Genomic DNA, 23,814 nt, shown 5'->3' on the forward strand with positions numbered 1-23,814 from the left:
TTTGCAGATGAGGAACTGAGACACACTGAGGTTTAACTTCCCCAGAGCTACATGGCTAGAAAGGGGCAGACCCAGGATTGCAACCAGCTGCAACCCCACAGCCTTCCAGTAACCTCCCATTATTCTACCCAGGCCCCTACTGACTGAGGCACTCAACTGAACTTTGTGACTTTAAACAGGTGCTTCTACTCTCAGCTTCAGTAAAATAGAAATCATAGCAGGACCACTCTCAAGGGCTAGCACAGGAGTAAATGAGAATATCATGGGTCCCGGCTGGGTGTCTCCGTGGATAGAGCATTGTCCCAGCACGTCAAGGTCACAGGTTTGCTGCCAGGTCAGGGCATATACAGAAAGCAACCAATGAGTGCACAACTAAATGAAACAATGAGTTGCTGCTTCTCTCTCTCTCTCTCTCTCTCTCTCTCTCTCAAATCAATGGAAAATTTTTTTGAAAGAGAGACTGTCATGGTGCTTGGAAGCCGGTGACCTCTCATTGGTGTCCCTGTTGTTACTGCTTCCTCACAATTCTGTTGGGAGAGCGGCAGTCTGGGTTGCACTGCACCTTTATAAGAGATGAAGAGCCCTGGCCGGTTGGCTCAGCGGTAGAGTGTCGGCCTAGCGTGCGGAGGACCCGGGTTCGATTCCCGGCCAGGGCACACAGGAGAAGCGCCCATTTGCTTCTCCACCCCTCCGCCGCGCTTTCCTCTCTGTCTCTCTCTTCCCCTCCCGCAGCCAAGGCTCCATTGGAGCAAAGATGGCCCGGGCGCTGGGGATGGCTCTGTGGCCTCTGCCTCAGGCGCTAGAGTGGCTCTGGTCGCAACATGGCGATGCCCCAGAGGGGGCAGAACATCGCCCCCTGGTGGGCAGAGCGTCGCCCCTGGTGGGCGTGCTGGGTGGATCCCGGTCGGGCGCATGCGGGAGTCTGTTTGACTGTCTCTCCCCGTTTCCAGCTTCAGAAAAATGAAAAAAAAAAAAAAAAAGAGATGAAGAAACCAGGGTTCCAGAGGTTGTCTAAAGTCCTGACACTTACCCTGTGTCATGCTGTGTCCTGCCATCATCAGCTCTCCAGCTCCTAGGTTTCCTTGGGCAAAATGAAGGCCCAGTACTCAGTGTCTGTTAGCATTTGGAGCAGGACTCTGCTACATGTCAAATTCTCAGACTCAGGCTGATATGTCAGGTGTCCCAGAGCAACCATTTTTTGTTACCTGGGAAAGGGGCTCCAGCCAGCGCTGGTCCTGGGAGACTCGGCAAGTCCCCACCTCTGTGCCCCTGAGGACCCCCTGGTTAGGTGCCTGGAACTTCATGGAGCCATGCTCTAAAAGGCTGTGTTTGCCCAACCAATTGCATTTACTAAGTAATAATTCATTTTTATTTGTCAAGGATGCATATAAGGTCCAATCGGGGCTCCTGATCAGCCCCAGATAAGCAGTGCAGCCAGACTGAACTGATGGAATTCCAGCCAAAAGCAGAGAAACGGCATTTCATTTAGTCTGGGCAGACCTGTCATGGGGAGATGTACGATCTCCCTTAAGCTTTCTGAAACACTGCTAATCGCTCTGGGCCCCCTATTACTACATTGGAGGATGGCTCCGGGGGGTCTACAGACTCAGGACAGGGGAGCCCTTGCTCATGAGCGTGAGTTGCTGCTGCCAGAGGAGGAGGTGTTGCCAACTGCAGTTCATCTACGCACGAGCAAAGCCCCCAGAGCAGCCCTCCCCATTTCAACACCCCAGCGTCCGCCACTACCTGGGTGTCTTCCCCTTTAGGGGCTGCTCTTGATGTTCATTTTCACCAGATTTCACCAGAATAAGAGGGGGCACTAGGCAGAGACAGGAGGGAGCACCAGTCTGGGCAGCCATCTTGGTACTGCCACCCAGCACATGTGTGACCTAGGGGACAAGTCACCTCACTTCTCAGTCTGGTTCTGTGCTCCCTTAGCCATTAAGTGGAACAAACCCTTTCTGTTCCTCTTCCTCAATGGGAAACCCTGAGATTCAAGGTCAAAATGTGATCACGTATGAGAAAGCGCTTTATACACTACGCTGTGAGACACACAAGTGTTTGCATTGGGGTAGCTTATTATTTTAAACTTGGATATGTATTCATATCCAAACAATATGTACTCATTATCACGATCAAAATGTGATTTTTGAAAAGTTAAAAATATGACCCTCATGCTAATATAGACTGAACACATGTCAAAGATTATTTACCTCATCAATAAAGGACTAAATAGGAGGTAGAGCTGGTTCAAAGAGAATTTTGAGGGACTGGGTATTTATAGGTATTTAAACAGTAGTAAGAACCGAAGATGCCTCCATTAGATACAAAACTGGTTATTATCCTACAAGGCAATAAGGAAATCATAACCTTTGAGGTTATCTTTTCTACTGGGCAGAAATTATTTGCATCTCTACTGGATAAGATCTACCGGTTGACATATGACTTCAGTCTGAGCCCTTAATTAATTTTTCAGTGCAAAATCTAACAAACATACATTCCCTTAAATACTAAAAAATCCGCGGTAGGCTGGTTGAACAATGTTCAAAAATGACTTTAAAACACGTGCATACTCTTGGCTTATTTCTAAATTCGGGGTATTTTTCCTTTTAGAGTTATAGTAAATAGTCTCTGGAAACCAATTTGCTCAGAAAAAGGCATCCAGCCCCCCCCATCACAAAGTCATCAAGGACCCCAGGAAACACCTAAGGCCATCAGTGGGCTCGGAACCCTCTTTCCTACCCCTTCCACAGCACGGTAGCTGAATCTCATGATTAAGAACAATTGAAAATAATGCTGCAATAAACATGGGGGTGCAGATACTGATTTTGTTTCCTTTGGATATATATACCCGGAAGTAAGATTGCTGGATAACATGATAGTTCTGTTTTTACTGTTTTGAGGAACTGCCACACTGTTTTCCACAGTGGCTGCACCAATTTACATTCCCACCAGCAGTGCAGGAGGGTTCCCTTTTCTGCACGTCCTCACCAATGCTTGTTATCTCCTGTCTTTTCAATAACAGCCATTCCAATGGGTATGTGGTGATCTCTCGTTGTGGTTTTAATATTCATTTCCTTGATTAGGGATGTTGTATACCTTTTCAAGCACCTGTTGGCCAGTAGTATGTCTTCTTTGGAAAACTGTCTACTCAATTCCTCTAAAGCTTCCCCTTGCCCTATTAATGGTGGTATCTGCATAAGACAGGAAGCAACACCGCTTCGGGTGGTTACAGCTCACACTCTGTGCCCAGCAGTTCCAGGCCCTTCGCACGGACCCCCAGCCACCCTCTGCAGTACACGGGTAGAAGAAGCAAGATTTCAAACAAGGGAGCAGCTTGGTCCCCTGGCCAGCAGTCAGGAAAACCAGGACCCACACTCGGGAGGCCTGACTCCGGGGACAAGCTCTCACTCAGGCCGTCCTGCCTTTCTAGTCACGGGAGAGCACCTGCCGGGAGGCCGGGCCGGCCAAGGTCCCTGGTGGTCCCCACAGCATCCGGGTAGTCATGCCATTTGGAGACGCATCTCAGGGAGGCCCAGGGCCATCTGTCTAACCAAAAACACACTGCTAACTAAAGCCAATGTTCGGGGGGGGGGGGGGGGGGAGTCAGGGAGGAGTCTTTTCATTGCTCCATATAAAAACGACGTACCGCTCCCATAAGGGATGTCGGTAATCACGCGATGCCTTTATCCTCTAACAGTAAGGAGGGGGAAAGCCAGGAATCTACAGAAAGGGCAAGTAAAAAATTAATTTAGTAAATAATATGCAAATCTAGGAGTTATTTTTAGATTTTTCTTAACACTGAAGTGGCTGAAAGTACTTTAATTATTCTATAATTGCACGGGTTAATTTATTCCCACCCCCAAGGGAAGGTCTATTTATGTTCTTGGAGGGTGTCATGGAAGCAAGGCCACGATCTCTGAAGAAACAGGAGGTTGGTGTTGCAGGATATTAACCATCATGTAGGTGTCCCGGGGTGAAGTATAAGCAGGTTAATAATTCAAACTCTCTGCGCCTAGCCCCCAGCTCCTGCCCCAGCCTCCTCAGGCAGAACAACAGCCTGAAAGACAGACCAGACTACGGCCTAGCCTTCCTCTCCCCACCGCCCTCCCTGCAGGGGCCACCCCTGGGGCATATAAACCCCACTTACTGGCTGCTGCCCAGCACAAGGCCACGTCTCTGCGAGCAGTGGGTGGATCTTGGACTAGCAGACGCCGAGTGACGTCCCTGAACATGAAGGCACAGGAACGTCTCCACCACACGAGGTGTTGGGAGACATGGTGAGGAAGGAAGGACAGGTGCTAAGTTAATTTCAGGAAACTGGGAGGATTAATCTGATTTTGGAGCTTCTGGGCGCTTAGTGAAAGCTTCTCTGGATTAGGCTTGAACGAGGACATCACCTGGGAGACGCAAAGGCCACGGCGACATCCTCAGGGCCATGACATCCTCAGGGCCATGACATCCTCAGGGCCATGACATCCTCAGGGCCATGACCACTGGAAGAGGTGGTGACGGGAGGAAGGCTGGCACCCTCTGGCACTCCCTGCCTCGGGCAACAACCCACTCCAGGGAGGTATTTCCACACCTCCCACCTAATCTGGGCCAACGTGAAAACGGGCGAAGGGTTTCTTCCCTGCACACTCCCCTCCCTCTTTTCTGCTGGCACGGCAGAGCGGGCCGAGGGTGGGAACCCCAGGGTAACAGCGTGTGGAGCAGGTACTGCGGGCACGGCACCGACTGCTCCATGTTTCTGTCACCAGTCCCTCAGGCTGCTCTTGTACCTCACTCAGCAACAAGAAGCTGCAGCCACCAAGGATGCACGACTGACAAGTAGCTAAGGCACACCACCCACACCAGGAAGGCTGGGTCCAGAGTGACACTGGGCCCCACTCCTGACACCCTGCTACTGGGGAAACGGATCTCCAGGAACCTGTCGTGTGCCCTGGGCCCCTTCAACATCCCCGAGCTTCTCAAGATCTGGTCCAGGCAGCTATCTGCGGACAGGAGGACGAGGGAAGGTGTGTTCTTTCTAGTGATTGCAGTAACTGGGGTCTGCATGACTCCCCAGCTCCTCTGCCCCGGTCTGAGCACCTCCCACCTCCCACCTCCCACCTCCCACCTCCCACCTCCCACCTCCCAGCCAGAGAGGCCCAGCCACGGGGGGTGGGGGGGGCAGTGCTGAGCAAGACAGACCCCTCTCCTGCATGGTTGGTGGCATGGGGCGGGGCGGGGCAGGGACTCTGAGGAGATGGGGAAGGGGAGTCACCATCAGTCAAAGACCATCACTCAGACAACAGAGGTAAGTGCACAAGAGGGAAGCAAAGAAGATTCTCAATGATTCTATGGAAGGAGACGTGCCTCGATGAATAATAACCCCATAAATTATAAATTACTATTTCTCTCTTTTTTTTTTTTTAGCAGAACTTCATAGCTTGCAAAGTCTGCATAAGGACCCTGTGAAGTTAGTACTATTATCACTCCGGCCACAGAGATGAGGGGCTCAGACCCAGAGAGGCTGCAGCTGAGGGCCCCTGGCTCCACCTGAAACAGGAGCTGGGGTCTGCACAGGGAGGATTAGCAGGAAGACTCTCAGAGTAAGAGCTAGACCTCTCACTCCACTCCCAACCCAGACAAAAGCAAAAAGACGACAGGCTTGGCGGCCACGCCACAGCCCAGGAGGGCCGAGGACAGAGGGCCAGATCAAAGTCCACGAGTGACCACTGGCCACCCGACCCTCGCCCCCCTGCTGGCTCCCAGGCCTCTGGAACAGATAGGCTGGAGTCCTTACAAGCCCCCAGCCCTGAGCCCACCCCCATTCTTCACAGACTGCAGACGTCTGCCCACCACGCCTCCGGTCCCCGTCCTGCCAACCCCAAACTCGAGGCTCTGTCACCTTCCTCTCGGCTAATTTTACACAAATTCAATTGGGCCCCAGCCCGGGCTGGGTCTTAAATACACCCTCACTGAAATCCAATTAACCTTCGATAAAGGTCCTGCAATCAATAGCCGCCCTGTGGCTTGAGGAGGCTCCATCCAGCCTGGAACACACGCTCCCGCACGACCTTTGCTTCTAATGAAATCAACGACAGTCACTGTCGCCAGCTCTTAAACTGGCTTACAAATATGATCATCGGGTCAGGCCCTCAGTGATATCTGCTTCCAGGCTCAGAGGTACAAGCAAACAAGGGCCCCTGGGCTGCTGGGTCCCCACGGCTCTGTGTTCCCTGGCGGGTGAGGACACCTGGGCTGGGCTGCTTTGTGCCAGGAGGTACAAAACATCAGAGGTGCCCGGGCCCTCTGGCCTTGTGGCAGGTGCTTCCTGAACTTCACAGAGTATCTCAACCTATCTGGAGAGTTTGTTAAAATTCAGATTCTTCAAGCCTTCCCACCCCAGACTTTGGTTAGTACATTTAGGGTGGGGCCCGGGAATCTGTACTGTTATGTAAGTTCCCTTGTGATTCTAAGAGATGGCTCATGTCCTAGCTCCCAGAAACCTGAGTATCATTCCTCTCTCAAATACCCAAGCAGGACATACCCCTGAGAATCCAGCTAATCCAAAACATTCAATAAGAAAATTGAGGCCCAGAGAGGGAGAGTGATTTGTCCAAGGTCACACAGTGAGCCACTGGCAGAGCTGGAGTTTGAACCCAGGTCTCTTGCTTCCCAACCTGGCGTTTCTCTACCAGTGTCTATTGGGAACCAGTTACTTAGACGGGTCTTAAGGTCCTTACACGCTAGGCTCAGCAGGGCTGGGATGCTACAGGGTGAGAGGGCCTCTTCAGAATGGAGTGGGGATGACTCAGCAAGTGGCCACAGGGGTCCGGAGCAGCCCCACCCCCCTCGAGATTCCTTCTAGAGCCACTCCCTGCTGAATCCCACCTTCTAGCTGAGTCACCAGCTTGTAGCAGCCAAGATGCCAGTAACCACCCTGCACCCCCCACCCAAGGATTTGGCCCTTGTCACTCCTATCTGTCCCTTTTACTGTACTTCCCTCCCCAAGGAACACACAGAGCCAGGCTGTCCTCAGGAGGAAGAGTCACTCCAGGGATGGGCCCCCTGAGTCCCGCAGTCCTAGGGAGACTTTAGAACCTCAGAAACCTGCTAGAAACGTTCAGTAACGTGGGGTCTTTCATACTCTGTGTGTGTGCGCATGCCTTCCGGGAGGCCGGCAGCTTTGATACTGGTGGGTAAGAGACACAATAGACTGATTTGAACAAAGTAGGGCCTATTACTGGTCTTCTCCCAACATCACCCACTGGTGATCCGCCCAATACAATGGACACATGGCCCACGGCACCCTGTCCAGCCTGGCGTTTCTATGAAAGTATTAATAACATCATCTCAGAATATCAAAGAGCTTTCTGGGTCACACAGGGGATTAAGGAATTAAGCAATTGATTCCTTAGGGATTCCTAAGGAATTAAGATAGTATGGTATTACAGCAAGGGTAAACCCACAGACCAATGGAAGAAAACAGCTTCCAAAAAAGGCCCACAGCTGACTGATGACGACCATGCCAGACCCAAAAGACTACACTATATGGTTCCATTTACATGAAGTTCAGTAATGAGAAAAAGTGATCTATGGTGCCAGAAGGCAGGGTGAGGGCACAAACTCGAAGGGGGCAGGAGGGAGCCTGCCAGGGGGCTAGAAATGATCTGTACCTTTCTCTGGCTGGTGGTTACCTGGTACGTCCATATGAAACTCGCTGAGGTGTACCATCAAGATCTAGGCCTTACATAAGTTAGGTCTGCATCTGATTTCTCATCTGATAAATGGAGACAAGAAGACCTGCCTCTTCAGGTTACTCCCTGGCACAGGGGGTCAGGCAGTCAGCAAACATTCACTGGAAAAGGAGGTGAAGGAGGGAAGGACAGAGCCCAACGATTGCAATAATAATAATGAAAACAACAACAGTGACCGGTTGGAGCGCTAACGGCATGCCAGGCATGGCGCTAGCCCTGCTGCGCACTAACTCTCTCACTCATCTCTCTCCGATGGAGCCATGTTTGTCTGAAATGGTGAAACAGCCCTGGTTGGAAGCTAGAGAGACGGGCTGCAGCCAGCTTGCAGCTGGGTCAAGTTTCTCAGTCAGTCCTCCAACTCCTGCCTCGGGGAGTTACTGACGTGGCCCAGATTCCACTGCGGTCCAAGGCAAATCCCTAGGAGGGAGATGGAGACGGTAGAGAAGTAAGGACTCTGAAGTCATGTAGACCTGGGTTCAAATCCTGGCTCTGCTGCTGCTGAAAGCTATGTGATGTTGGGCAAGTTGTTTAAGCTCTCTGAGCATTAGCTTTCTCGTTGCAAATGGGGCTAATGATGCATCCTTGGCAGGACAGTGGTAAGGAGTAGAGATCATATGGGTTGTATGCCTGGCACATAGTTGCATATAGTAATTATTAGTAATGTTATTGCTTTCCCCAAATCTGCCTCATATCAGCTTGCCCAACTATTGCATGTCCACAGAAAACAGAAAGCCAACACTCTACACCAGCCTTGCCCCATAGAAGCCAACCCAGGGCCTGAAGCTGGTTTATTTACCTGCCCACTAATTCACAGTATGTCAACAGAGGCTCAGCTCTGCACAGAACGCTGGCTTTGCCTGCACGGTGGGGACAGGAGCAGACTGGGCTCCCAGAGGGCTCCACCCTGCCTCAGCTCCATGGGCCACCTCCAGCCCACTGTCCCCTCTTCCCAGGGACCTCACTCAGCCACAAGCAAGCAACCACACCAGAGCACATCTTTGTACTCATCTTTGAAATCAAAGCTGCCTCTGGTTAAATGCCACTACAGCCCTGAGCTCACTGGATCCAAAGAGATTAATGGATTTGGGGGGTGCTGCCCAAATGAAAATCCCACTGCAACTGGCAATAACTAAATGCCAGTAACGGGGAGGGGGGGACTCTGGGATCTTTCCTGATCAGCCAGCAGAGAGCCCCTGCTTCCCTTTAAGGATGCTGAGAAAAAGCCAAAGGTTATCCCCCTCTCCTTTTCCCACTGGATCCAAAGACTGTCCTGGTGGGCAAAGGACCCCTAGCCTAATGCAGGACATGTCCCCACCCCGACCAACAGGGGAGGAGGTGGGCGAGCAGTCTCCCTCCCTCCCGGCAGGCAGCTCTGCCCACCCTCCCGGGCCCACCCTAGAAGCCAGCAGTGAGGGAGGCAGGCTCCGAAGCCCCACGTTGGCTGCGTGACCTCAGGAAAGACATTTGCGTGCTCTCTCTGTCTCTCTCTCTGTCTCTCTCTCTCTGAACTGTTCTCCCCCCTGTAGAGTGGAGCACTGAACTAGAGCAGTAGTTTTCCAGTCCTTTGCCCGGAGCAGAACTCTCCAGGAAAGCCCAGTGGCTGTGTATCTAACCGACCGCAGGCTGTGAGCTCCCTAAGGGAGGGATCTGAGTCTGCTTCCCCTCTGAGCCTCCACACCCAGGACACAGCAGGGACTGCAAACATAATGAACGTTGTAGTTGTAGAGAAGTACAAACCCACCCTGACGTGGGACCCTCTGGGGAGGAAGAGGAAAATGGGGCACAGGTCCCACCACACTGGCCAGCTTTCCCCGAGACCAGTGGGGTGGGAGACAGAGCCCCTTTTCTCCTGTTTCTGAGAAGTGGAAACAGTTGGCTACTCCCGTCCCCTTTTCCCCTGATCCCTCGAGTGGCGGGAGGGAGGGCGGTTGGAAGAGGGAAGGGGTCGTGCCCAGGCCCCGAGGCGGAGGATTACGCATGGATTTCACGGTCATTCTCTGTGGCCACTCAGCTCTAAGGAGCTTGGACGGTACAGAAGACAGATGGCTCTCACCTGTCCAGGCAGGAGCCGTTAGGTGGGGCTCGGCACAGGCTGCACCCTCTGCGTGCGGCCAACCCCACCTCAGGAGACGGTGGAGGCTTGTGCCAAATGACCTGGGCGGATGCTTCGTACTCGGGCCCCATTTCAGGGCTGTGAGACCTCACCTGGACACACCTGCCCTTGTTGGGCAGCCCCCCCAAAACCCCCCCCCCCGTGTCCCTGCACAGCAGCTGTGAGTGCCCAGCCTCACCTCATTGACGTCAATCTTGTTCCTCTCCATGTAATCCCTGTCATTGACCTGGCCGCCGTCCACAAACTCCATCAGAAGGACCCGCTTGGTAGACAGCTCCCAGTAGATTTGGGGGACCTGAAATAGGAAAGGGCAGGTCAGAAAAGTCTGGGGGGCTGGGAGCCGGGGGCGAGGATAAATGAGGCCAACAACAGCACACACTCCTCCCAGGAACAGGAGAGAAGGCCTGACAGGGACCTCAGCAGTGACAGGTGGGAAAGAGGGAGGCAGGACAAGAGACAAGCCCCTCCTTTAGAGACCCTTCCTGCTCAGGGACCAGGGAAAGGTTTCCCTGACTCAATTAAAAGCCACAACTAAAACTGGGACTTGTTGGGAAATGTGTGGAACCTCTCCTACCTGAACAAGGGATGGCATTAAAAGCTGTTTCCCTCTTCCACCAGGCCCACTTCAGGCTCCTGGTATGAGTCTCAACCCTCCACCTCAGCTTCCACACCTGTGCACCCGGGTAGTGCACCTATGCATGAATGTATAAAGGTGTGAATGAATGGATGTTTATTGGATGCTAAGTTTTTTTGGTTGGGAAGTCATGAGTTTTCTCATACCCGTTTCCTACAAGACCCCGTGGCAAACAATGCTGGATCCTAACCCAACACCTGTTCCCAGTCCTCCTCTTTCCCAGAGACAGGAAAAACGAAACACTCTCCTCTCCCTGCCTGCTTTGTCATCGGTATGGCCAAGTGACACAGTTCTGGCATATGAGACATAATAGAGGTCTGCTAGAAGTGGGAGGTTTTTATTTTCAAGATTTACAAAAGGTATATTTGTAGATGAGACAACTCTCCTCGCCCTTCTCTTCCTACTGTAAAGTGAATGTGATACCTGGAACTGCAGCAGCTATCCTGCAACATGAGGAAAAGTTCAAGAAAATCAGATGCTAGCCCTGATACTGTTAAACCGCTAAGACTATCTCAGCAGGCAACTTCTCCAAGCCTTTTCTTGCTATGAGAGGATAACAAATCCTTTTTAAGACCCTCTAAATTGGACTGTCAGTTACCTGTAGACAAAGGCATTCCCAACTGACATGCTCTCCCACCCCCTGACTCTGAGAACACCCGATCGCCAGAAGGAGAACCGATGTCCCCAAGAATAGGCAAGAGACTAAACTGCCCCAAGGGCTGCTGGGCTGAGTGAGAATGCGGCACCCATCAGTCCCCACCACAGCTAGGCAGGAGGAGTTACTAGATAGCAGCATGCTGCATCTCCCCCAACAACCTGATGGGTTTATTTCACTTACGAATACAGAAACAAGAAAAGTTAATTCAAGACTTTGAGGGAATAAGAACTTCCCTCATCCCAACCCCAAAACTCATCAAGCCCAAAGACTGCAGCTCTGAAGTCAGAAAATCTGTTCCCTGTTCCTAGTTCTGCTCACAACTGTCGTGACCTGGCCCCGCCCCTTACCTTCTCCATGCCCGTTCTCCTCATTAGAAAGGAGGCTGCTCCTGCCCCGTCTCAAGCAGGAGCTCTGAGCATAATTAGGGCCGACGTGCAAGTGTGGAGCTCTGGGCTTCCCCGAACAAAGGTTCCAGCTGCAACCAAGATGTTGCTTTGCCCGAATAGCCAAAACAATCCTAAGGAAAAAGAATGAAGCTGGGGGCATTACAATACCTGACTTTAAACTATATTATAGGGCCACGATAATCAAAACAGCATGGTATTGGCAGAAAAATAGACACTCAGACCAATGGAACAGAATAGAAAGCCCAGAAATAAAACCACATATATATGGTCAAATAATCTTTGATAAAGGGGCCAACAACACACAATGGAGAAAAGAAAGCCTCTTCAACAAATGGTGTTGGGAAAACTGGAAAGCCACATGCAAAAGAATGAAACTCGACTACAGCCTGTCCCCGTGTACTAAAATTAATTCAAAATGGATCAAAGACCTAAATATAAGACCTGAAACAATAAAGTACATAGAAGAAGACATAGGTACTAAAATCATGGACCTGGGTTTTAAAGAACATTTTATGAGCTTGACTCCAATGGCAAGAGAAGTGAAGGCAAAGATAAATGAATGGGACTACATCAGAATAAAAAGATTTTGCTCAGCAAGAGAAACTGATATCAAAATAAACAGACAGCCAACTAAATGGGAAATGATATTTTCAAACAACAGCTCAGATAAGGGCCTAATATCCAAAATTTACAAAGAACTCATAAAACTCAACAACAAACAAACAAATAATCCAATAAAAAAATGGGAAGAGGACATGAACAGACACTTCTCCCAGGAAGAGATACAAATGGCCAACAGATATATGAAAAGATGCTCAGCTTCATTAGTTATTAGAGAAATGCAAATCAAAACTACAATGAGATACCACCTCACCCCTGTTAGATTAGCTATTATCAACAAGACGGGTAATAGCAAATGTTGGAGAGGCTGCGGAGAAAAGGGAACTCTCATCCACTGTTGGTGGGACTGTAAAGTAGTACAACCATTATGGAAGAAAGTATGGTGGTTCCTCAAAAAACTGCAAATAGAACTACCTTATGACCCAGCAATCCCTCTACTGGGTATATACCCCAAAACCTCAGAAACATTGATACGTAAAGACACATGTAGCCCCATGTTCATTGCAGCACTGTTCACAGTGGCCAAGACATGGAAACAACCAAAAAGCCCTTCAATAGAAGACTGGATAAAGAAGATGTGGCACATATACGCTATGGAATACTACTCAGCCATAAGAAATGATGACATCAGATCATTTACAGCAAAATGGTGGGATCTTGATAACATTATACGGAGTGAAATAAGTAAATCAGAAAAAAATAAGAACTACATGATTCCATACATTGGTGGAACATAAAAACGAGACTAAGAGACATGGACAAGAGTGTGGTGGTTACCAGGGGTGGGGGGAGGGAGGACATGGGAGGGAGGGAGGGAGAGAGTTAGGGGGAGGGGGAGGGGCACAGAGAACTAGATAGAGGGAGGCGGAGGACAATCTGACTTTGGGCGAGGGGTATGCAACATAATTTAATGACAAAATAACCTAGACATGTTTTCTTTGAATATATGTACCCTGATTTATTAATGTCATCCCATTATCATTAATAAAAATTTATTTTTAAAAAAAAAAGATGTCGCTTTGGTCTGCTGCTTTCCTGCAGTTTTTGCCATTTAAAAATCTGGGCCAGTAGAGAAATCTGTGACTCTCTGCTACTTTGAACTTAAAACTCAGTCTTGCTTGGCATTTTTCAAAAGGTATCTTTAAACATACAAGTGCAAGTTTGCTGCCCATGTTCACAGCTTCCAAGTCAAAGGGGCTAAGTTCTTCCCGTAGTGTGTTTGGAACTGAAGGTTGGCAGAGGGCACCTGGGACTCTGGGGACAGGTGGTCAGACCCCCATGTGGGCCTATCTGGGGCAGCATGGAAAGAGCCACGAAGGAGCCACTGGTGGAGAGGGAAACTCAAAGGCTTGTTCGCCAGGGTCACGGGCATGCTGGGTTCCCCTCCACCACCTTCTCCCCAGCCCCCCCCCCCCAATGCAACCATCTCGGTCTGACAACAGACTGCGTCCCTTGCTTCAGCTGCTTAGATCTGAAATGACAGAGATATCAAACCTGACGGAGGTGTTTGTCCTGGGAACGCAGCGAGGACACTGCGCCTTGATGGATGTAACATGGAAATGACTACAAAATGCAAAGCTGCTCCCTGCTCAGTCAGGAGAAACCTGGCTAGACGCGGGACTTGCCCCTAAATCACCACATGGGCAGCAGGGTTTGGGGCGTAAGGTGAACTCCACTCACTCAATCATCCATGTTTTACCACTGATCCTTCCTCTGCTTCTTCTATCAAGGACCAAAAGATGAAAGAGAAACATTTTAAAGTGGTAATAAGAACCACTGTCCTGCCCTCTCCCCCAAAAAACTAAACCCTGGGAGGCTCACAGCAGGGCACCTGCTGACCCCACAGGCAGGGTCATGCCCTGGCCAACAGGCCCTCTGAGTCTAGGGTCTCCTTGTAACAAAGCAAAGGCCCCACTCCCACAGACTGAACCCACACTGGGGCCAAGCTGGCCCCCAGAAAGAGAACACAGATTATGAAAAGTTCCAGCTCAAGACGCTGGGCCTCAGGCTCACAGTCTGGCTTCCACTTTGTTTCTGTGTTTCGGTCGATGCACCTGGAAAGCGGGCCCTCGCTTGTCTGGACTGCTGCCCACCAACCAGGGCTGCAGCCCTCCCGTCACCCGAGCAGAGCAGAGCAGGGCGCAGACTCAGAGACAGACCACTGGGCTGGAGCCCCGGCTCCACCACCTCCACGCTGTGTGACTGTGGCTAAGCTCCATAACCTCTCTGAGTGCCAGCTACCCCACCTGTAAGACGGCGATGACAATTACAATGGAAGAAACACTCCCTACTCCCTCATAGTACATATGGAGTTCTGGTGCTCGACACAGAAGTACTCACCTAGCAGCTGCTGGACTAACATCAGCTGCCCTATGACAGCCATGCACAGTTTCACATGTGGTTCTGATACACAGCTAGAGTTCAGAGTTAATGTTATAGACAGTTCAGCATAATTTAAATCTTCCCGTAAAATATGGCATAGGCAGAAGAGCACAGCTTTAACAAGTAGGCTCTGGAGCCAGGCTGCCTCCACTCGGAGTCTGCCTCTGCCCCTTCCCGGGAAGGTGTGTGACCTTGGGCACACGGTTTCATCTTTCCGAAGCCCAGTTTTCCCATTGGTGACATGAGGCTAATAATGGCATCTCCATTGCAGGGCTATTATAAGGATTAAAGCGTAAACACATGCAATGCACTTAAAATTTTGTCTAACACAGCATAAGCACGCAAAGAAAATCTTAACTAATATTAATTGTTGTACATCGGTGGTTCTTAATCTTTGAGATTCTGAGGAAGCTACGGCACTTCTCCAAAGGCATGCACACTGCCTAACAAGGTTTGTCCACAATGTCTGGAGGCCTCACGCTCAGAAACCTTGGAGCTGGGGTGGTGAACACACAGTACAATACACGGATGTCTTACAGACTTGGACACCTGAAACCTATATAATTTTATTAACCAATGTCACCCCAATAAATTTAATAAAAATTAAAAAAAAGAAAGAAGGAAAGAAGGGAGGGAGGGAGGGAGAGAGGAAGGGAAGGAGGAAACCAACCACAGAGTGGCCCTACCCAAGCGATGATGCCCCCACCCAGCCCCACGTCCATAGGTGGAGACACACTCCCATATTTTCCAGCCCCACACCCGGCGGTTATAGGGCTTCTCCCTCCTACCTTGTGCTAGCTGTCTCCCAGGTCAGTCACAGACCTCTGCTTGTCCTATCCCTCCCCCCAACACACACACTCTGATGCCAAATCCAAACGCCCTGGTCTTGACCGTTCAGCCTGGCTGCCTCCTCACCTCTCCCAGTCTCCCCAACAGCGCATTTGCATTCGGGGCTTGTCTGAGGCTCGGAGATTTATAGCATGGGGCTGAGGTTACTCAACCCCGCTGGAAGATGTCTCGCACACTGAGAGGTAAACTCTTTGCTGAGGCTTAATTACGCGCAGATGTTGCGACGGGGAGCCAGTGTGCAAGAGCAATCTATCTCTGGTTTTAAGAGCCGAAGTGGGTTCACAGCGCGAAATTCGCTTCCCCCTTGTTATTTGTTTAGGCAAAATTAATTACTCAGGAGCCCTCAGTCTACCATTGTCTTAGGAATGGTGTGCGGGGGTTTTAGAAGCGGCAGGTCAAATCGTTACATTAATTATTTACCCATTTGGCATCCTCGTTTCAAAAATGTGTGCTATTATTATTATTACATGTCTTGGTCTGGCAGATGCTAGTTGGCCCCAGCCAGGGGACAATTTTGCTGTTTCCATGGGAACAGTGGAGGAGATGGTTCTGTTTGTCTGGCTCACAGTTCTAGCTCTGAAGAGCACCCCTGCCGGGTAAGAGGCAACAGAATGTCCTCAGACGAGTACCAGAGCTGAAGTCAGGAAATCTGGGTTGCGGCCTGAGCATCTCTGACTGCTGCCTATAAAATGGGATGATGGTTGTTGGAAAGATTCCATGTCACCACACCTGCACAGTGCTCAGTGCTGCAAAAGAAACATTCAGGAAATATGTATTGCCTGTGGCCTTGTATAGCCCACACATCGTGAAAGCCCCCTCTGCACTCCATATCCCGGGTAGAATGAAGTGCTTCCTCTTGGGCACCCACAGAAACACAGACGAGTAGGTCTTGGTCGCAGCATGACCAACCTGTACTATGACAACACATTCCTGTGTTTGTCCTCCACGAGATGGGATGCTTTCCCAGGCAGGAAACAACCATCTCTTGCTCACAGCATGTGCCCCAGCCCCTGGCACAGCAACAGGCTCCAGAGATGCTCAACAAACATCTTTTAGCTCCAGAGATGCTACAAGAATGAAAGAAATGGGTCATACAAGTGGAAGCTTATGTTAGACACCACAGCATCGTGCTAATTATCTAATGTCATTACCTGTCCCAGAGAACCAACTTTTCACTGAACGGGGGTTTGAACTTCAAGGCTGGGGCAGTGTCACCAGATCAAGCCTGCACATCTGGATTTACGGGCACAAGAGGGTCCGTACCTCCGCGTCTATGATAGTGGCCGAGAAGAAGCCAGTCAACAGACCTGCCCGCCAACTCACTCAAAGACCTCAACTTTGCCAGTGGTGACACCTTCCACCAAAATCAATGTGTCAAGACACGACATTGATGACCACAGCCATGGCTTTTCCTCCCATGAGCCAAACATTACGATTCTTAGGTGGCCAGTGTAGACACACCCTCAGTCTCCCCACCTCTGTTAATCAATCTGGGTAGCGGAAGTATAAACAACACTACATCCGTCTCTCATGATGTCTTCCAAGCCACATGAGCACAAGTCCAGAGTAAGAGACCTTCCCGTTCAATGTCCTTATATACTCTCCCCTAGGGGTGCTGCAGGACAGCTCTGGGAAAGCTCCCAAGGGCTTCGCAACCCAACCCCACACACACACATCTCCAGGCCTCCTGAGTTAAGAGAGACGGGCTGATCTCTTCTGAGAGCCAAATGCTGACCTCTCTGTATAGACTACACAGGGTCCCAGCCGCTGCACCACAAAGAGGTGCCCCTGGGTAAATGGATCCAAACCCCACCCAGGATAAAATGCAGTAGAACAGCAGTGTTGATGCTCATTTCATCCCAACCCCTATGTGCCTTGTGAGGAACGTTAGGACAGTCTTCAAAGACCAGTCCAGGGCCAACCCCTCAGCAGAGCCTCCTGCCCTGATAGACCGTGGGAGTCCCTTCTGAGTTTTAGAGCACTTATCAGCAGGACCTCTTGCAAAGCCGCAACTTTGTACTGTTTGATGTGTTTCCCACAAGTGCCTTCCATTTTACAGGCAGTTCTACAATAATACTTGAAAACACAAGCTTGTCCCAATGCTATGACATAACAGGGAACAGTTTGATCACCGTGCAAATTTTGCATTTGCTTATGTGCGCTATCATCCACGAGAGATACCACGTGAACACAGAAAACTACATCCTGCTGCGTCACAGCACACAGAATACCTCAGGCACACCTGTCTCAGACAGCACCACGTGACGTGGGTCACACCCACCCACACCTGCGTCCCAGCTTTCTATCCAGTTCCAAGTGACGTGCCTTCCACCACGTCACAATAATTCACAAGTGGCAACTGTTCTGATGCCTACTTCACACACAGATGTCAGGGGGAAGCACCATGTGTCCCGTGATCTTACGTATTTCATAGCCATTTAACATGTGAAGAACTATGCTACGGGTTTTCTTAGGTTCTTGTCTTATTTCCCGTGTCACTGGTGATGTTTTTGAGTGTTTTGAGCATTACCTATTTCCTCCATAAGCCCTGTAGTTTCTGATGTGTGACTCTGCATACTGAAGATCCTTCTAAGAACATGTATGGTGAATTGTAACAGACCTGACCGTATAGTAAGGGAGCGAATATGCATAGAGTGTTAGGAACAGTGCCCAAGTACAGGAGCGTTAGTTAGCAACAGCAGCAGTAGCATCATCACTGCCATCACCCCATGTTTCATGGAGGCAGAGACCACAGCTTATAGGTCCTTGGGTAGCACTCGGTGTCTTGAAATTGTAGATCATTCAATAAACATCTGTTTGATTGACTGACAGGTCAAAGATAACATTTGGTATTTCTTTGCAATGTCGCATTCAAGAGCTTTAACGTGCATCACTCGGAAGATGTCTCCCTTCGTGTCCTGAAAGGGGGGACCCTCGGGGCTGGGCCCAGCCCTCCCCACCAGACCACCATGCCCCCGTTGCCCTGCCCCTCTTACCTTTAAGAAGTCAAAGTGCTTGAGCATTTGGGCCACTTTCTCCGCATTTCTCCCTTCGTTGAGGAAGTCCAGCTCCAAAGGCAGGTTCTTCTTGGCTTCATCCACCAGCCACATGAACTCGAACTCTGGAAACAGTTGCTTCACAGCCAGGACGAGCACCTCAAATCCACCAAGCAGTGCACTGGTCAGCTCACAGCACCCCACCAAGGCGCCCTGCCCTCCTGCCTGGGTCTAACTGTGGACAACTCCCAGGTCTCCCTCGGATGAGGGTGGGTAGGGAAACCGCTCCCCCAGGGCCCACTGCCAGCAGTCACCACAGCTGCACGTGCTGAGGGCTCGCCACGTGCCCAGCACGGCCTCAGCCTTTGCTGAGTTACTCCCCCTCACCTCCACAACTCTGGGAGGACCGCAGGGCACACTCTCATCGCCTCCCACTTCACACACGAGGAACCTGAGGCTCTGAGAAGTTACGTGATTTTTCTGAATCTGTCCAGCAAGGAAGCACAGAAATAGAATTCCACTTGGGTCTACCCGGCCCCCGACGCCTGGCTCTTGAGCCTGTCGCTGCACTGCTGTGTTTGCGCTCCCAGGTTTGCGCTTCGTGGTCCTGTTTACAGAGGCTGCAGCGTGTGCCGCACCGTGAGTGCGGGTTCCTTTACTTCGTAAGCCAAGTGGTAGGCACCTGGGCATCTATAATGTTCCTTTCTACGTTTCAGTACACCTTAACTAACTTGTGATAAAAAATTAAATCGGAATAAGAAAACAAGGTTAGATAAGACAAGAGGAATAAGAGATAAGGGACTTGACCACTTGGATGAAAAGCTCGGATTTTTCGCAATTTGGCCTTACTATGGATTCTTAAGGGAGGCCAGGATGGAGAGAGGGGCTTTCGAAGACCTATCTGACATTTCAGTTGTCAGTTTAATGGTGTGAAGTTAAATGTCACTGGCAGAGAACCAGAGTCCAGTGACACCGGCAGAGCACACCCCGGCCCCTCTGTGGCCAGGGGCTCAGTTCTGAGGCTACGTCGCCACCGGAACTCTGGATTTGAGATGGTCTCACAAGTTCTCAGACGATGGCTCCGTAGTGGGTGAGAAAGGCTGATGCCAGGGACACGGGGGGGCTCCAGCATTCCTGGAGGGAAACACAGTAGGCAACTCTCCTGCTCTCAGACAAGCCCTCCTGCTAGTGGTCAAAGTCAGGCTGGGGAGACCACTGACCAATCCTCCAGTAATTCTGGTCCAAGTTATCTGAGAATACCCCCCTCCATCCTGGCTAGAGCAGAAGGGCAGTGAGCAAGAACTAAGGAACCATGGGCCTATTGGTACCTTCCCCAACTATGAACTAAGTGCTTGAGCCCCCTACCCTCAAATTCATATGCAGAAGCCCTAATTCCCAGTGTGATGGTATTTGGACGTGAAACCTTTGGGGACTAATTAGGTTTAGATGAGATCATGACGGGGGGGTCCCTGAGATGGGATTAGTGTCCGTATAAGTAGAGTGAGACCAAAGCTTGCTCTCTCTGTGTCATGTAAGGACACAGAGAGAAGGCAGCTGTCTACAAACCAGGAAGAAAGTCCACACCAGGATCTGAATTGTCCTACCCCTTGACCTTGGACTTCCAGCCTCCAGAACTGTGAGAAGTAAGTGTCACAGCTTAGGCCCCTAGTCAGTGGTATTTTGTATGGCAGTTCTAGCAGACGAAGACACCACCCAGCCTATCCAGAAGGATTACTAATACCCACCTGTGAGCCTTGGCTTACGCTTCTTTTTGTCCTGGTCTATAATATTAGGCCCAACTGTGTTAGGCCCAAGCGGTACAAAAGAAATAAAACTAAAACAGACCCATGAACTACAAAGCACTTACGGTTTCATTTTTAAACACGAGACCTAGGCTATGTACCTGACACTGTTCTAAAAGAATCATCACACGGGGTTATTACATTCAGTTTCTCTCAAAACTCTCTTTAATTACTTTCGGCTGCAGTCTAATTTCTTTTAAGTCTTGTCTAGCCTTTCACAGGCTAGACCTGTGACCTTATGATAATCGATTTAGTTTATGTTTTGTTTCTGGTTTTGTTTCCGTCTGTGTCGTAGAAAACTAGAAGGCAGAGGTGGAAGCAGCCAGGCCAGACCGCATGTGTCAAACCCAGACGCCTGGGCACAGCAGCCTCCAAGCATCGCATCTCGTCACCCTGCCCTCAGATGGCCCTTCGCTGCCACCAGAGGGGAGGCAGAGCTGGCGCACAGACAAAAGCACTGCCCGGGCCCGGGTGGGGGGCACACACGCTTCTGAGTCCCCTGATTCCACTCTGGGCTCCGAGTTCAGGCAAGAACCCTCTTCAGACTGTGGCTCCAGCCTAAATTCCAGAGGTTCTCACCGAGTAGGGACAAGGGAAGGAGCCACAGTGAGGCTCGGTCATCTGCTCAATCAATATTTACTGATTACCAACCAGTTAATGACCCTGAGGCGGACATGGGCAAAACAGGGAGTTACATGCAACCTAGTGGAGGCTATACCGGGGATGAGGTTTCCAACCAAACAATAAATCCTCATCATTTACTGTAAGGTCACTGTTATTTGTGAAATTTTAAATTATCATTAACATCCAAACAACACTGATAAGCACTTTAAAGATTTTTCTGTTTCTAATCAATTACATAATTAGTTATTACTAGTACTGCCGATTATTATTAATAGCTAATGTCATTAATCATAAAAGCAGTCAAAGATTACATCAACTGATATTAATCGCTAATAACTAATGAGTAGAGTAATTCATATCCTAAAAAACTGTCCAGTAGCCATTAAACTGGTGTCTAGCGTGTTCTGCGTGTGCTGAGTCACTCCCTCAGTTACTTCACAATGAAGGTCTGTTGGAATGGAAGTCAGTGGTTCTTAGCTTCCAAGGAGGATGCCATCCCCATTACAGGAAGTCACCAATGTAAAAATCTAGTGCCAGCTATGAAGCCCAGAAAATGTATATGCTCACAGAATTTTTGCACGTAATTCAGGGGGTTGGGGAGAGGGGGCAGATTAAGCATTGTCTGGTCCAAGTCTAAAACGGTTTGGGCTGCTGCCATCTTAGACTTTTCTTGGCTGAGAAAAACAGAACTCAGTTGCACCTTCTGTTTTCTTTCAATTCCCTTCTTAAGAGCCTGCCCTAAGTAGATTCACTTCAACGTTTTCTTTTCCGACAACAGATGCAATCAACTAAAATAAAACAGGTGTCGTTATCAATTTGACTTTTCGATTTTTCTTCCAAAATGTTATCTTCTCCATAAAAGTCTTCCAACAGCCAATATTTTCACCAGTGTCTAGCACGTACTCAATACTCAGCAGATGTTTATTGAGTGTTCATCTGAATGAATAAATGAATGAACAAGTGAACATTTCAAACGGTTTGTCCTCTCCACCCAGTGATAATTATATGTTCACATGTGTGTTATTCAAATAGATTAAGTTTTTCTATTTTTGAAGTTTGGGTGGGAAAAGGGATTATCTCTAAATTTTCAGGAACTGTAGGCTTTGGAATGCCTGAGAATTTTCTACTTGATTTGGAACTCTACGGATCAATCAAGGTATGCTGGAAAATTAATACTTCCTTTGAGGTAGACTAAGGAAATTATTTTTCTACAAGACCACTGGCTCACAGGGGGAATGACCAACTGTGGGCCACACAGAAATATAATGGAAAAATTAAGAGTCACACAAAAGCCTGAAAACTTGATTGCTATTTATGAAAGCAAGGAAATGGGAATAATCATTATTTAATACCTACTATGTGCCAGGCATTGTGCTGCAAGGTGCTCTATGTCTGTGCTTGTTTCATCCTTTTCTTGCCCATTTCACAGAGACGGCAGCTGGTTCCAGGAGGTTAAAGCACTTCTCAAGGTCACAGAGTTTGTAATTTCAAATGCAGAACTTGGACCCAGGTGGGTTTTTGTTGTTTGTTTTTTGGTTTTGATTTTTGGCTTTGTTTTTTTTTGTTTGTTTGTTTGGGGTTTTTTTTCTTTGCTTCTTTCTTTATGCAGCCCTGTCTCATGCAACACAAGACAGACGGTGCAATAGGAAGTTCAAGATAAGGCATAAAATGAGCTTTGTAAGCTGTAAAATGCAACTGAAATGCAAGTTACTGCTATCAAGTTATTATATAGTATAAAAGAAACAGTGTTCTATGGGAAACCACCCACTAAATAGAGCACCTGTTCAGATCCGAACGGGTAAAAATGGATGTTCGACCAGGATCGAAAATTAATTCAGAGCAATGTAAATAACTTGCATGCGTGGGTTTATCTTTGTTCTGATAAGTTCTTAAAGTGTGCACTTTTTAGAAAACAGAATTATAGGGTGAACAGAAATTTCCTTGGGGTTGTCTACATCTCTGGATTTTAAAATATATTTTTAAAAAAAAAATAAAATCAACTGTTGGATTCTGTGCCAAACACAAACATTACCTAGCCACCCACTGTTCAGTCAACATATTCAGAGAAGAAACAAGATGACAGGCAGCATGGACAGAAAGTGTTCCAAAAAAAAAATCAAAAATACGACTGTCACAAGTCTTTATTTTTAGAGACCCTTGGGATAGACTGGGTGACATCAAATGGTGATCAGATTCTGTTGCTGAGACCAAGGTCCCATCCCAACACTGCAAAGCACCTTCAGGACAGGTGGCACACGGAGGGCCATGAGTTAGAGTTTTAGGGGGTGACAGAGCAAAGGGATGTTCAGCATCCAATTCAGAAGCTTGAGAGATAACAGGGAGTGACGCAGGGTCGTATCTTCCTGCGGGTCCCCAGGTCATCTGAGTCCTACGCTGCTCTCCCAGAGAGAATGGCCTGAGGTCCAGCTAGGCTCCCTGCTATGGTGAGCAGCAGGAACTGCTGAAAAGCCAGCCGCCAGCAGATGGATGGACTCTGCCTTGTCAGTCCACCCTTCCTGCTGACTCATTGTTCCAATCTCTGGGCCCAATTAGTCTGGCTCTGGACAGCCACTCAAATCAATAACAGTCACTGGCCGTGCATCGAGAAGTAGACTTGCCCCAACTACTAAAGGGACAATATCAGGTGATAATGACAAAGCTAAAAAACACCCTTGGCTGTGCCTTTCTCTTTTGTGCGAAGTCACCAGCACCATCAGGTTCATCAGACACCACTTACTGCGAGCCGGCCTTCACCTCTCTGTCATCATTCAACAGACTATCCCAGAGACTGTCCCCTTCCCTAAGAGGAGCGCCAGGTTCACAAGTGACAGAAAACATGCGGGTGGCACACATGCCATTGAGTGCCAAAACAAAAGCCATTTCCCCCACCTTCCTGGCTAACAGACCCTCAAATATGTGTGTCTTTCATGTCCTTCAAGGAAGGTAGGCCTTCGCCTGAGAAGGTGAATAATGATCAGTCAAT

The 23,814-nt window shown here is 49.2% G+C and overlaps 1 protein-coding gene across 5 annotated transcripts in view; it reads right to left on the reverse strand.

Moving 5' to 3' along the window:
• Window positions 1-23,814, reverse strand: part of ADCK1 (aarF domain containing kinase 1) — a 122,473-nt gene that overhangs the window by 13,182 nt on the left and 85,477 nt on the right. For 2 of the 5 annotated variants that reach the window (XM_066276300.1, XM_066276298.1), the window contains 3 exons: window positions 18,793-18,891; window positions 18,406-18,564; window positions 10,037-10,153 (listed from right to left, as the gene is read on the reverse strand). In XM_066276300.1, coding sequence (XP_066132397.1) covers window positions 10,037-10,153; window positions 18,406-18,564; window positions 18,793-18,891 — 375 coding nt within the window. The remainder of the gene's footprint in view (window positions 1-10,036; window positions 10,154-18,405; window positions 18,565-18,792; window positions 18,892-23,814) is intronic. The other 3 variants (XM_066276302.1, XM_066276299.1, XM_066276301.1) reach the window with 2 other exon arrangements.

This window comes from Saccopteryx bilineata, chromosome 4 (assembly GCF_036850765.1).
Source record: "Saccopteryx bilineata isolate mSacBil1 chromosome 4, mSacBil1_pri_phased_curated, whole genome shotgun sequence".
Taxonomy (NCBI): Eukaryota; Metazoa; Chordata; class Mammalia; order Chiroptera; family Emballonuridae; genus Saccopteryx; species Saccopteryx bilineata.